The 13,587-nt window shown below is 45.6% G+C and overlaps 1 protein-coding gene across 1 annotated transcript in view; it reads left to right on the forward strand.

Annotated features, from left to right (window-relative positions):
• The window catches only part of LOC139163210 (vomeronasal type-2 receptor 26-like), a 64,698-nt gene that overhangs the window by 19,592 nt on the left and 31,519 nt on the right, over positions 1-13,587 (forward strand). The window contains exons 5-7 of the mRNA XM_070744171.1: positions 3,196-4,088; positions 9,423-9,561; positions 9,858-10,049. Coding sequence (XP_070600272.1) covers positions 3,196-4,088; positions 9,423-9,561; positions 9,858-10,049 — 1,224 coding nt within the window. The remainder of the gene's footprint in view (positions 1-3,195; positions 4,089-9,422; positions 9,562-9,857; positions 10,050-13,587) is intronic.

Raw genomic sequence — 13,587 nt, forward strand, 5'->3', positions numbered from 1 at the left:
CCACCTTGGTTATTGTTCTGTCTGGGTTCCCCCAGACCTCCACACCAACTGGAAAAAACAGCCAGACACGCTGGTAAAAGCAAAAGTACTTTATAGCTTGAGAAATAAACACAGAGAAAAACCTGTTCTTCCCAACAGGCAGGCTAGGAGACTTTACAGCAGAGTCCTGATGTCCAGACAATACAGCAAACTTCTTGCTGGCACACCCACCACTGTAGAGCATAACACCCCCACCTTTTCCCCCCAAGGTTTCAGTATTCAAAGTCACAAACCAGAATTCCAAGACGCCAAAGATCACAGCCAGGTCCCAAGACTCCCAAAGATAATACTCCACAAGCCAGGAAGGGTGGGTCTGCCTTTTAGCCTTTCCAGAGAGCACCACACCCAAACCCAGCTGTTGCCTCTTTAGTGCTGAAAGTACCTAACTAATTGCTCCCTTCTTTGTGTTGCTCTTCTCTGTCGCAGATCTATTATTGCTTGTGCATTTTCCTCTAAGGAATCCAGGCTGCTTGCTGGGGAGAGCTCCCTCTCGGGGGCCTCTGACTGTTCCCCCTCTTCCTCAGCCTGGGATTCCTCCTCCTCGTCTGCCTGCACCTCCTGTTCCTCATCCTCCCCCTCTGAGCAGGAAACTGACAGAAGATCAGCCGTTCCCTGAGGGGCCTCGGACGGAATCACAACAGTTATGAGTCCTTCTTTCCATTTATTGTGCTTGGCTTTTTTTTCTTTTATGTTGTCTATGAGGTCCTTGTTTAGCCATGCTGGTTTCATTTTAGTTTTTCTTCTTTTCTTTTTCATGGGGATTGAATTGTTTTGGGCCTCAATGATAGTGTTTTTTTGGGCTTCCCAGGCTTCCTGTGTGGATTTACTCTTTAGAAGTGCCTTCCAGGGTTTATTTTTCAGGTTCACTCTGAGCTTGTTAAAGTCCACTTTTCTGAAGTCTGAGACTGTAATGGAGTTGGGTGTTGTAGTTAGTGATTGCACAATGTTGAATTTTAGGATGATGTGGTCACTCTCACCTAGCGTCCCTTCTCCTTCTATTCCCTCTATCATTTCTTCCCTGTTTGTTAGAATTAGGTCTAGTATTGCAGTCCCCCTGGTTCCTGTTTCCACTTTTTGAGTTAGAAAGTTGTTGGTGAGGCTGGTGAGAAATCTGTCAGACTTTCCACTTGGTACTGAGTTTGTTTTCCAGTTAATGTCGGGGTAGTTAAAGTCCCCCATTATTGTTGTGCTGTGCTTGTTGCATATTGCTGATAGTTGGGTTGTAAAGAGGTTATCCATTGTATCTGTTTGGTTTCGTGGCCTGTAGTATACCCCAATTGTAACATTGCCCTTTTTTTCTTTTATGTTAACCCATATGATTTCTAGGGGATTATCTTCTTTGGATTGATATAGCTCAGTGGCAGTGTAGTGATCTTTTATGTATAGTGCAACTCCACCTCCTTTCTTGTTTGACCTGTTTTTCTTGAAGAGATTGTAGCCCTTTATCTGTGTGTTCCAGTCATGCGATTCATCCCACCATGTTTCTGTAATACCAATTAGATCGTATTGGCCCTCGTGTATTAGTAATTCCAGTTCATCTTGTTTGTTCCCCAGGATTTGTGCATTAGTGTACAGGCATTTTAGGAGTTTGTGTCTGATTCTGGGTGGACATTTTTTATCCTCTGGTTTATTTGTGGGCTTAACTTGTACCCCTTTCTTGTTTTGTTCATTATTCAGTCTCTTACTTTGGTCAACCACCCCTCTCAGTTCTAGTTTAAAGCCCTCCTGATAACTTGGGCTAGTCGATTTCCAAGGAGGTTCTTTCCAGCTTTGGTAAGGTGTAGCCCGTCTCTTGCTAGGAGCCCTTCTTGAAGGTATTGTAGACCGTGGTCAAGGAATCCAAAGTTATTTTGGAGACACCATCTCTTTAGCCAGAGGTTTATTTGTGGGATTTTGCATTCTCTGACAGGATGTTGTCCTCTTGTGGGTAGAATAGAGAAGAAGACAACCTGTGCCCCTATCGTTTTGACTGTATTGCCCAAGTGGTCGTAGTCTTTCATAATTTCATTCATGTCTTTCCTTGTGTCGTTTGTCCCTGCATGGATCACCAGTAGGGGGTAGTAGTCAGTGGGCTTTAGGATTTTTGTGAGGTTTAGCGCTATGTCAGAGATTTTGGCTCCAGGGAAGCAGCTCACCTCTCTGGATTGATTGTCTGGTCTGCAGGTGGCAGGTTCAATTCCCCTGAGAATTGAGTCACCAATTACCACCACTCTCCTTTTCTTTTTGGTTGGGTTGGGGAGAGGGGGGCTAGCCTTTGTTATGACTGTGTTTGATGGTGTTGTATTGTTGTACTTGGTTCTTGGTGGCTCCTTGTCAGGTGTTTGTTGATCTTCTTGTGCCAGGAGTACTACATATTTGTTACTTGTAGGCACTGGGGTTGGAGGGAGGTGGGTTGGACTTGGTGGGAGTTTGGGGATGGTTTGTTTTTTTCTTCTTTGGGTGATGTGTGTCCAGTCATTTTCAACCTCAGGGGAAGGGGGTTGGTTCTGATCTGCTCTTCTGTGGTGTTGGATGTGTTGGGAGTATATCAGTCTTTCTTGTTTTGTTGTTGGTGCTGCAGGGTTTTGAGGTTATATATGCAGTACAATGCAGTGACATATGTGCAGACCTTTTTTGCAGAAAAAAACAATCATTTCACAAATGCATGGCACAACATAGAAGAAGAAACTTATCAGGACAAGATTCAGCAATCCATTTGGACAATAAAGGCCACTCTTTTGAAGACAGTAAAGTCAGACCTACAGTACATGCATACAATATACAGGTATGCAGATCTGTTCCCTAAAACACTGCCACCATGTGGAACCTCAAAGGCCTGGCTTTTTTCTTTCATCTCCTGCCGTATTGAACACCCTGCCCATTGAAACCCAACAGCCCTCCCCTAATCATCTGGAGGTTGTTCTTCCAGGCATTGTGATAAATTAATTTCTACAAAGTAGTCATATATAGTGTGTCTTTTTAAAAATTTAACTGTAATCTGTCTACTGGTTTAAGATGGGCAACCAGAAAAAAAATCATTTTATATCTATATCTATATTTCAGTTTACCAATATCTATGGTTTTCTTGTCTTTCACTATCAGCTGTCATCTAAAGAAAGTCTTTCTTGAATGTGAAAGGAGAGACGATAAAAATAATATTACTTACTGTTTTCTCAGTTACTGAAAAATGCACCAAGTGCCCAGATGATAAATATCCAACTGATGACAGAATCCAATGCATTCCCAAAAGAATAACTTTCCTGTCCTATGAAGAACATCTGGGTATCATCCTGGTCTCCTTTGCTGTATTCTTGTTTCTAACAACTGGCCTTGTTTTAGTCATATTCCTTAAATATATAGAAACCCCCATTGTCAAAGCTAACAACCGTGACCTGTCCTACATCCTCCTGGTTTCCCTCTTGCTTTGCTTCTTGTCCTCCTTTTTCTTCATTGGCCAACCAAGGAAAGTCACCTGCCTTCTCCGACAAACAATGTTCAGCATAATCTTTTCAGTAGCTGTGTCTTGTGTGTTAGCCAAAACAATCATGGTAGTGCTGGCCTTCCTGGCCACGAAACCAGGGAACAGAGTGAGGAGATGGTTGGGGAAGAGGTTGGCTAACTCCATCATTCTTTCTGGTTCTTCTGGAAAAATTGTAATTTGTGTAATCTGGCTGGGAATTTCTCCTCCATTTCCTGACTCTGACATGCATTCCCAGCCTGGAGAGATCATTCTTCAGTGCAATGAAAGCTCTGTTACCATATTTTATGTTGTTCTCAGCTACCTGGGTTTCCTTGCTGCCATTTGTTTCACAGTGGCTTTCCTGGCCAGGAACCTGCCTGGGGCATTCAATGAAGCCAAACTGATCACCTTCAGCATGCTGGTCTTCTGCAGTGTCTGGATCTCCTTTCTGCCCACCTACTTGAGCACCAAAGGGAAATACATGGTGGCTGTGCAAGTTTTCTCCATCTTGGCTTCTGGTGCTGGCCTGCTGGGCTGCATCTTCTTCCCCAAGTGCTACATTATCATCCTGAGACCAGATCTAAATACTAAGGAACATTTAATGATAAAAGTCAATAACTGATCATGAAATAGTTTCTCAGACTCATAACATTTAAATATTTATTGCAGTTATTATTGAGTTTGCCTGCTTGTGTTGACAAGGTTACTGTATTTTTCAGAGTATGAGATGCATCAGAGGATAAGATGCACCTTGGTTTTGGGGAGGAAAACAAGGGGGGGAAATTCCACCTCATGCTACCAGCATCCTTCTCCTGTTCAGCTTCAGCATATTAGTTCGCTGGTTGTCAGTGTGTGCCCATGCGTGCTTGCTTTGCTCAGCTTGGCTCCTTGGTGTTGTGGTTAGCTCTGGCCCAGCTCCTGCCCCAAGGACTGTGGATGTGGGGGAGACATCCACATGCTGCAGGCCTGTTTTGCCCCTGGTGGAATCTGCTGATGAAGGCTCCTCTGACCAAGAAGACATGAGTGACAGGGAGGAGGAGAGTGTGGCAGACAGCTCAGAAGGAGATCAATTATCTAGCTCATCCTTGGATTCGGAACAAGAGTTAATGATACAGCCACGCATGCAGAGAGCGATGCATAGGCAACAACAACTGAGAGATTATTATCAAAGAACTTGAGGCCACCTGTGGTTGGGTGGGGCTGTGGTAATTAGTGAGGCTGCTATAAATAGCAGCCTGTGGGTTTGGCCATTGTGGAGGATTATCTGATCGTTGTGTTTCGTGACTGCTTTACTGACTTTGACTTTTTGTGTGCTGATTTTTCCCCGCTTTGAAACTAAACCAGAGCAAAATGTGTTTCACTTTGTGAAAGAAGAAGGACTGTGAATTGCCTCACAGCTGCAAGCTAAGTATCACAGAACTGATAAGGGACTTGTACAAATTACCAGTTTGTTTGGAGACCAGTGCTCTTTGCTATACCAAAAGAGGGCTTAGGTTAGGTGAATTTTCATTATAAAGAACATTGTTTTGAATTTTCAAACGTGTGTGTGTCTGAAATTTGTACCTGTGAATTTTTGAGAGAAGTCTACCAGAGAGCCCGACAGAACACTTGGAGCTGCTAATAAAGCTTCAAAAGCACAGCTGATCTTGTGGGGGGGGGGAAAGATAACCATCAAAGTGTAAAATAAATTAATCAATATTTGAAATTGTCATGAAACTAGGGAATAAAAATATAAGAAATGAGATTTTATTATGATATAGGACAGGACAGATTGACTGAATAAGCAAATAAACAGACAAATGTTTGAAACATGTTTACCAGTCAGTGGATGGGATCCTCTTCTGTTCATTTAAAAGGAAAGAAAATCAATTTTTTCCAACTTTTGAAATCTTTATTTTTGGTAATCTTTTGTAATAAACAGCAAAGAGGTGATTTTAGAGTTGTTTTGGGAAAACTTTATAAATGCTTTGTGAAACTGATTTAACAATTATGAAGTTAATTACAAAGAATCTCTGGTGTGGGAAAAACATGCCTTGCTTGCTAATCAGTTGAATAAACAAAACCTTGAAAACTAATTAATGGAACACAAGATGACTACTTTAAAGGAAACATGTGATCTATGGGCCAGTGAAGTGCTTGAGTTTTTAACACTTTACTTCAACCAGAAAGTGAAGGCAAACCAATCCTTTAGGAGACTGCATCATTAGTGTGATCATCAGTGCAATAATAATATTGTATGTAACATTGATTTTCAAGATGGCTCCTTCTATTAAGTGTCAATTAATAATAATAATAAATATTATTATTTAAGAGACAATAAATATTCTGGAAGTTAAATTATTGCGGTTAATATGGCAGCCATCAGGTTGTCCTTCTTGCCACAGCTGTAGTTGGGAACATTGGCTTCTCCAGTTGAGAGCATGTCCAGCAAGGCATCTGAAGAGGCACAGGTGTTCAAACAATTGTCATGGATGTTGTAGCCAAGTGTGAGATTGTACAAAAGCTGAGAATTCTTGTTGACTTGTTGAATGGCAAACATGAAGTATAGGTTTCTTTCTGGAGCAATAAATGCAATACGGAAAATAAATTACTGTTTAATTTTTATTAAGGTTAGGGAGGTGGGATGAAGATGTAATATTAACAAATATATCATTCTTTGTAATAGTGCTCAGTTTAATTTGTGCAGTGATTAAGATTCAAAATCATTCAACCATTAAAATAGAATCATCTGCAAAGAGGACTTTCCATAAGTGTCCAAGAAGAGCAATTCTAAAAACAAAACCACAATCTATTCTTACTAGAATCAGGCATTGAATATCAATGAATGGTTATAAAAATAAAGAAATGGATTGGACAGGGGCAAATACAAACTTTTCAATAAACCATTTGTGATTAATTCAGGATTGTACAAGACTTGGGGGGGGGCGGTAGATCTTGATTTGGGTCTCAAAAAATAAGATGTAAGAGAGAAGCCATGGTAATCCAAATGATTCAATAAATGAAAACAAGTCCTGCAATATAGCAGTAAATGAAAGAAGAGTGTTATGACTGGAAACAGTATTAGGAATGCAACTCCATCCCTACTGAATGGCTTACGAGGGAGGTTGATTATAAGGAGCTGTGTTGAAAGACAACATTATATTAGATATCATTGTGGCAAAGGAGACTATACTGATGAGGTGGTCTCCTGGTCTGTAATAGCTCCATAGTTTCCTTCCCCCATGTTTCTGAAAACTCTTCAGGCACTTCCTTCTCAGCTTCCCAGAGACTGGCTGGGACATCAGCAGAAGCAGAAACAGAAGGAGGAAGTCCATAATTCATGGGACTGAATCAATTCTCTTCCTAATTCTAAGAAAGGACAAGAGAGTTCGAAGAAATCAAAGCACTCTCACAAGATGGAATTGAGAATGAATTTCTTGACTGAGAGGGAGATAAACAGAACTTCACCTGGAAAGGGGAGAAAGGAAAGGTACATTCAAGAAGCAAAGTCCCTGAATGCTCCCAAAATTTGTGCAACACTGAGTGTAACCTGAGACATTTATCCTTGCAAGATCCCTTTCAAGTTGCTTCAGTCTGATGTTTACATCAAAGGCAATCACTGGAGATATATCAGGCAAGATCTCACAGACCAGGATTTTAATAATTACTGTAAGAAGCAACATCTCCTCTAGGGATCCTGAACTACTTCTAGGTTTCCATGTGCAAAGAAGAAGCTGGGGGGGGGGGGGAAATCTCACTTGCACTCGTGGGATTTCATCGATTTTTGCTGATTTTTGCTTCTGCACATGCATGGAAGTAAAAAAAAATCACTGAAAAGAGCTGAAATCTCACGAGATTTGGCTAGCTGCACATGCACAGAAGCCAAATCTCATGCAGGGCCATCAGAGTAGTGAAGTAGGTAGCTGCTTGCCGCTGCACCCATCCACACCCTAACAGCCTTGAGACACTGTTGTACATACTCTTGATCAGTTGGAGGATGATGAAGATATTGAGGACTCAGATTCAGATAGTGTTTATGAAGTAGTGGGGGCCCCAGGATTACAGGTAGTAGAACAGGTGGGAGGCTAGCGACAGGATGGGGCTATGAGTTCAGGATCTAGCGAGGGAGAATCAGATGCATGTTGGGTTAATCCTAAATTCAGAAGAATTCAGAAACGTAGAGAGCAAAGGTATGGAAGAAGATATTAAGGAGAGGAATGGGTTAAATATTGTAGTGAGGTAATTGGCACATCAGGGGGCAAGTGGAGAAGAAGGGTGGAGTTTCAACGTTGCCGAACAGAAATATGGAGGGGGGTTTTCACCACGCTAAAGTAAGCCAAAGTATTTTGTATTGTATTTAGTCAGTGTGGCTGTTTTTTATAGCTATGTAGTTAGGAAATAAAACTTGTCTAAGTTAACCAGGAAAAGGAATGTGAGGAATGCAGCTAGAAGAGATATAAAGGACCGATTGATGTCAGGAATGTGTTGAAGTACAAGAGAGCAGAGAAATAAATGGAATTACTTTATTCATGAAATGATGCATTTAATGAGAGTTATTTGTAATTACTAAACTTCTACCAGAAACCAGAACAGACACCGGCACATCACTTCCACTGTTTCACTGGGTTGGCACAGGGTGGAAATGTACAGCTGAGTGTTGTTGAATGAAACCAGAAAAGGAGGGGGTGAGCAAGTGAGCAAAAAATATAAATGGGGGGTGGGTGGGAAGGGAGAGGGGATGATAGCTTGACAGATATCTGGAATGCAAGAAGCCACCCTGTGAATGTTTTCAATGCAATGAAGCTTTGAAAAGCATCCGAATGGAATGTGGATTGCTGCAGACATCCTAAGAGGTTCTCAAAGCACCCATACAGCTTGGCACTGTAGAGCAGTGTTTCCCAACCTTTTTTGAGCCGCGGCACATTATTCACATTTTCAAAATCCTGGGGAACATTGAGCGGGGGGGGGGGGGGTTTGCAAAAAGTTTGGACAAAAAAATCTCTCTTCCTCCCTTTCGTTCTATTTCTCTCTCCCTCCCTCTTTCTCTCTCTCTCCATCCCTTTCTTTCTCCCTTCCTTCCTCTCTTTTGCTCTTTCTCTCTCCCTCCTTTCCTCCTCTTGCTGTCTCTTTCTTTCTTTCTTTCCTTTCTTTCTCTCATTCTGTCTCTCTTGCTATCTCTTTCTTTCTCGCTTCCTTCCTCTCTCTTTTGCTCTTTCTCTCTCCCTCCTTCCCCCCTCTTGCTGTCTCTTTCTTTCTTTTTCTCTTTCTCTCTCTCTCTCATTCTGTCTCTCTTGCTGTCTCTTTCTCTCTCTCATTCTTTCTCTCTTCCTTCCTCTCTCTTTGCTCTCTTTCTCTCTCCCTCCTTCCCCCCTCTTGCTGTATCTTTCTTTCTCTTTCTCTCTCTCTCTCATTCTGTCTCTCTTGCTATCTCTTTCTTTCTTTCTCTCTTCCTTCCTCTCTCTTTTGCTTTCTCTCTCCCTCCTTCCCCCCTCTTGCTGTCTCTTTCTTTCTTTCTCTCTCTCTCTCTCATTCTGTCTCTCTTGCTATCTCTTTCTTTCTTTCTTTCTTCCTTCCTCTTTCTTGTTCTCTCTCTTCCTTTCTTCTCTGCGGAGGCCGGCAAAGCTTTTTCCGGGTAGGCTGGCTGGGGGATAGGGCGCACTCACGCACGCACCCCCGACGTTCCAAAGAACCTTCTCCGACTTCCGCTGTGAGAAGGTTTTCTCCAAGCACTCGCCGCCATTGCAGCCACCACTGCGGGAGGAGCTGGAGAAAGGGGCAGATCGGGCGGGCGTCAGTGGCGAGAAGCCAGGGGCACGAGGGGAGCGGAGGCACTGGGGGGTGGGGGCAGCCGCGGAGCCAGCCTCCGCACTTTCATTGCTCCCCACCCCAAACTCCAACGCCCAGCTCCTTACGCGGAAGAATTAAGCTCTCCTTTTTCCTGCCTTCCTTCTTTGGGGCCCAACAGGTTTGTGCTGGAAGCAGCAGCATCGGACAGGAGCCGGGGGACAGCTGCGAATGGGAGCTCCAGATCGGAGTCACCGGCAGCGCCCCGCCCAGCTGGAGCTTCCCTAGTAACTTCGCGGCACACCTGCCTGTGTCTCGCGGTACACTATTGTGCCGCGGCACACCGGTTGGGAAACACTGCTGTAGAGAACTACCGCCCGATAGTAAGACAGTGTCTTACTTTCTTTTTACCCCCAAAAGCCCCCCTATGTCTTACTTTCGGGGTATGTCTTATATTGGAAAAAATAAGACACACCCGGCCAACCCACCTACCCGAACCCGCAACACCCGTGTCCGGTAAAAAGTAGTAGCACCCTCCCCCCCACACACAAACACAAGGAGACACATCCGCATCCCTGCCTGCCCGCCCTGTCCAGGCCCCGCCATGATGTGGCAGCCGCGTCCGGTGCACACGTCGGCCTTGACACGTGTCCGCCCACCCGGCGTCTCCGAAGCTTACCGGTCTCTGGCGGGCGCCTGTCGGCAGGAGAAGCCTTAGCCGGGCTGCTTCGCTGCTTGTTGCTGTTCCTGCTGCTCCCACTGCTCCCACTGGCATCTCAAGCGGATGCCGTGTTGCCCGTCCCGGCCGGTAAGCTTCGGAGACACCGGGTGGGTGGGCGAGGCGAGCGGCCGGAGCTGCGCCCTCCTTCGCCCACCTCCTTTCCGGCAGCTCCCCGCGCGCCCTTCGCCTCGCCGCGGCGAGGTGAAGGGGATGGGCGCGCGGGGAGCTGCCGGAAAGGAGGCGGGCGAAGCAGCGGGCGCAGCTCCGGCCCTGGCCGAAGCGGCGGAGCAGTTCACGGCGCTGGCGAGGGAGCTGCGCGCCCAGGAGAATCTCCCTTACGCAGCCTGGTGCCAGCTGGCGGTGGCGCGCTGTGTAAGGGAGACTCTCCTGGGCGCGCAACTCCCTCGCCAGCGCCGCGAACTGCTCCGCCGCTTCGAGAAGACCCAGGGAAGGTTTCTTCGGCCGCCCAGCAGCTGATCTGCTCGACAGCACGGCAGAAGCCCTGGCGGCGGTTCCCTCGGCCCCAGCGCCGTCCTTCGCTTTGCCAAGAGTTCGCGGCGCTGGTGAGGAAACTGCCGCCAGGGCTGCTGCCGCGCTGCTGAGCAGATCAGCTGCTGGGCGGCCGAAGAAACCTTCCCTGGGTCTTCTTGAAGTGGCGGAGCAGTTCGCGGCGCTGGTGAGGGAGTTGCGCACCCAGGAGAGTCTCCCTTACGCAGCGCGCCACCGCCAGCTGGCACCAGGCTGCGTATGGGAGACTCTCATGGGCGCGCAACTCCCTCGCCAGCGCCGTGAACTCTTGGCAAAGCGAAGGACGGCGCTGGGGCCGAGGGAACCGCCGCCAGGGCTGCTGCCGCGCTGCCGAGCAGATCAGCTGCTGGGCGGCCGAAGAAACCTTCCCTGGGTCTTCCCGAGGTCATCGGGCTCCCCCCCTGCAATACCCCAATGTTTCCCCGAAAGTAAGACATATGTCTTACTTTCGGGGTATGGCTTATATTAGCCGACCCCCATAAAACCCCTCATATGTCTTACAATCGGGGGTGTCTTACTATCGGGGAAACACGGTATTTAAAAATTACTCAGGAGTAACTTCCATGTTTCTCTTGATTCTTGGGGCCTTACAACAAACATTCACTCTTCCTTTTACATTTGTTAAGAATTCAATTCAATTCAATTCAATTTATTAGATTTGTATGCCGCCCCTCTCTGAAGACTCGGGGTGGCTCATAACAATAATAAACACAGTATTCCAGTGAAAACAAATCTAAAATTAAAAAGCACACAAAACCCTATGGTATTTAAAATAGCAAACAACATATACATACCCAAACATAAACATAAAAAAGCCTGGGGAAAAGGTGTCTCAACTCCCCCATGCCTGGCAGTATAGATGGGTCTTGAGTAATTTACGAAAGACGAGGAGTGTGGGGGCAGTTCTAATCTCTGGGGGGAGTTGATTCCAGAGGGCCAGGGCTGCCACAGAGAAGGCTCTTCCCCGGGGGCCCGCCAAACGACATTGTTTGGTTGACAGGACCCGGAGAAGGCCAACTCTGTGGGACCTTATCGGTCGCTGGGATTTGTGCGGTAGCAGGCGGTTCCAGGGGTACTCTGGTCCAATGCTATGCAGGGCTTTAAAGGTCATAACCAACACTTTGAATTGTGACCGGAAACTGATCGGCAGCCAATGTAGGCCACGGAGTGTTGCAGAAACGTGGGCGAATCTAGGAATTGCTCTTAATTGAGCCAAACATCACTCTAAACAAGTCCTTACATATATACAGTGCTTTTATCGATAGCAAACATTTGGGTTCCATTTTAAGGGCAATCAATTTCCTCCACAATTGCCAAACAAGCATTAAGAGTTGTAAATGTCATCTTGTGTAGCTTCTTCTCCGTTAGTACTAACTAGAGCATACAAAATATTTGCTAGACCAATTCTTGAATACAGCTCATTTGTCTGGAACCCGCGCTGCATATCGGACATTAATACAATTGAGAGAATCCAGAGATATTTCATGAGAAGAGTCCTCTACACCTCTGCTTGCAACAGAATACCTATGCCACCAAACGTGAAATTTTGGGTTTAGACCTATGCCACCTTAAGTCTGACCTAAGCATAGTACATAACATTACCCACTACAATGTCCTGCCCATCAATTATTACTTTAGCTTCAACCACAACAACACACGAGCACACAATAGATACAAATTTAAGGTAAACCACTGCCTTCAAATTATTCCAACTAGCATGACTGGAGGACTGGAGGAGGAATTCTGGGAGTTGAAGTCCACTAGCCTTAAAGCTGTCAAGTTTAAAGTTTGTAAAAAGTGTACAAGGTTGTAAAAATATTCATGTTTATAAAAATTATTCTGCTACACTAGTGTTTCATTAAATAGTACTTTACTACACCATTTGTTTCAGAATTTTTTTTCCTTCTTTTCCACTTCTAATATCTAGGTGTGTTTTAAACTCCGGTGAGTCTATTCCAAAAAGTATGGTATATATTGCTTCGCATTATTTTTTAAAAAAATTTTTTTATTGCAATTTTCCAATTAAAAAAGAACAATAAAACAAACAAACAATATTACATACAAACAAACATGTACATTATATATATGAAGAACTCTGTTCCTGCTAAGCTGCGTGCATCTGTGCGCGCGCACCCCAAAACACCCCTCCGCGCATCTTTTTCTAAGAGCACGCAAGGAGCCGCAGCCGCCCCTGCCCCCCGTGCCTCTGCCCCCCCACGCCTCCGGCCCCCTTGCACCCCTGGCTTCTCGCCACTGCCCCCCACCCGCCCACCCAATCCGCCTCTATTTCTTCTCCTCTGCTTCCCGTCTTGGGGCGCGGCTCCTCCCGCAGCGGGAACGCCCGCCTTGCCCCTTTCGCAGTCCCTTCACCAAGAGCGATTTCGTCCCAGGTTGTCAGCGAGGGAGCTGCAGGAGAGGCGGGGCAGGTGTTCTCACAGCGGAGGCCGGCGAAGGTGATTTTCAATGTTGGGCGCGCGGGTTCCCCATCCCCCTGCCAGCATGCTTGGAACATTCAAAATAAGAAAAATCTTTGCCGGTGAAGGTTTTTCTTATTTTGAATGTTCCGGGCAGGCTGGCAGGGGGATGGGGAGCGCGCGCGCCCACGCGCCCAACATTGAAAATCACTTTCGCCACTCTCCGCTGTGAGAAGAATGGAGAGAGAACGAGAGAGAGTGGGAGCAACAGACAGAGCAAGATAGAGAGAAAGTGAGAAAGATAGAGAGAGATAAAGAGGGGGAGAGAAAGAGGGGGAGAGAAAGAGATAGCAAGAGAGAAAGAACAAGAGAGCGAAAGAGTGAGAGAAAGAAAACAAGAGAGAAAGAGAGAGAGAAAGAGAGAGAGAAAGCAAGAAAGAGAAAGTGAGAAAGAGAGAGAAAGAGGGGAGAGAGAAGGAGATAGCAAGAGAGAGAGAACAAGAGAGAGAAAGAGTGAGAGAAAGAGAGAGAAAGAAAACAAGAGAGAAAGTGAGAAAAAGAGAGAGACAGAAAGAGGGGGAGAGAGAAAGAGAGAGAGAGAGATGAGAGAGGAAGAAAGCAAGAGAGAGACAGAGAAAGCAAGAGAGAGAGAGAGGAGTGGAAGGAAGAGAGAGAGAGAAATG

The sequence above is a fragment of the Erythrolamprus reginae genome, chromosome 2, assembly GCF_031021105.1.
Source record: "Erythrolamprus reginae isolate rEryReg1 chromosome 2, rEryReg1.hap1, whole genome shotgun sequence".
Taxonomy (NCBI): Eukaryota; Metazoa; Chordata; class Lepidosauria; order Squamata; family Dipsadidae; genus Erythrolamprus; species Erythrolamprus reginae.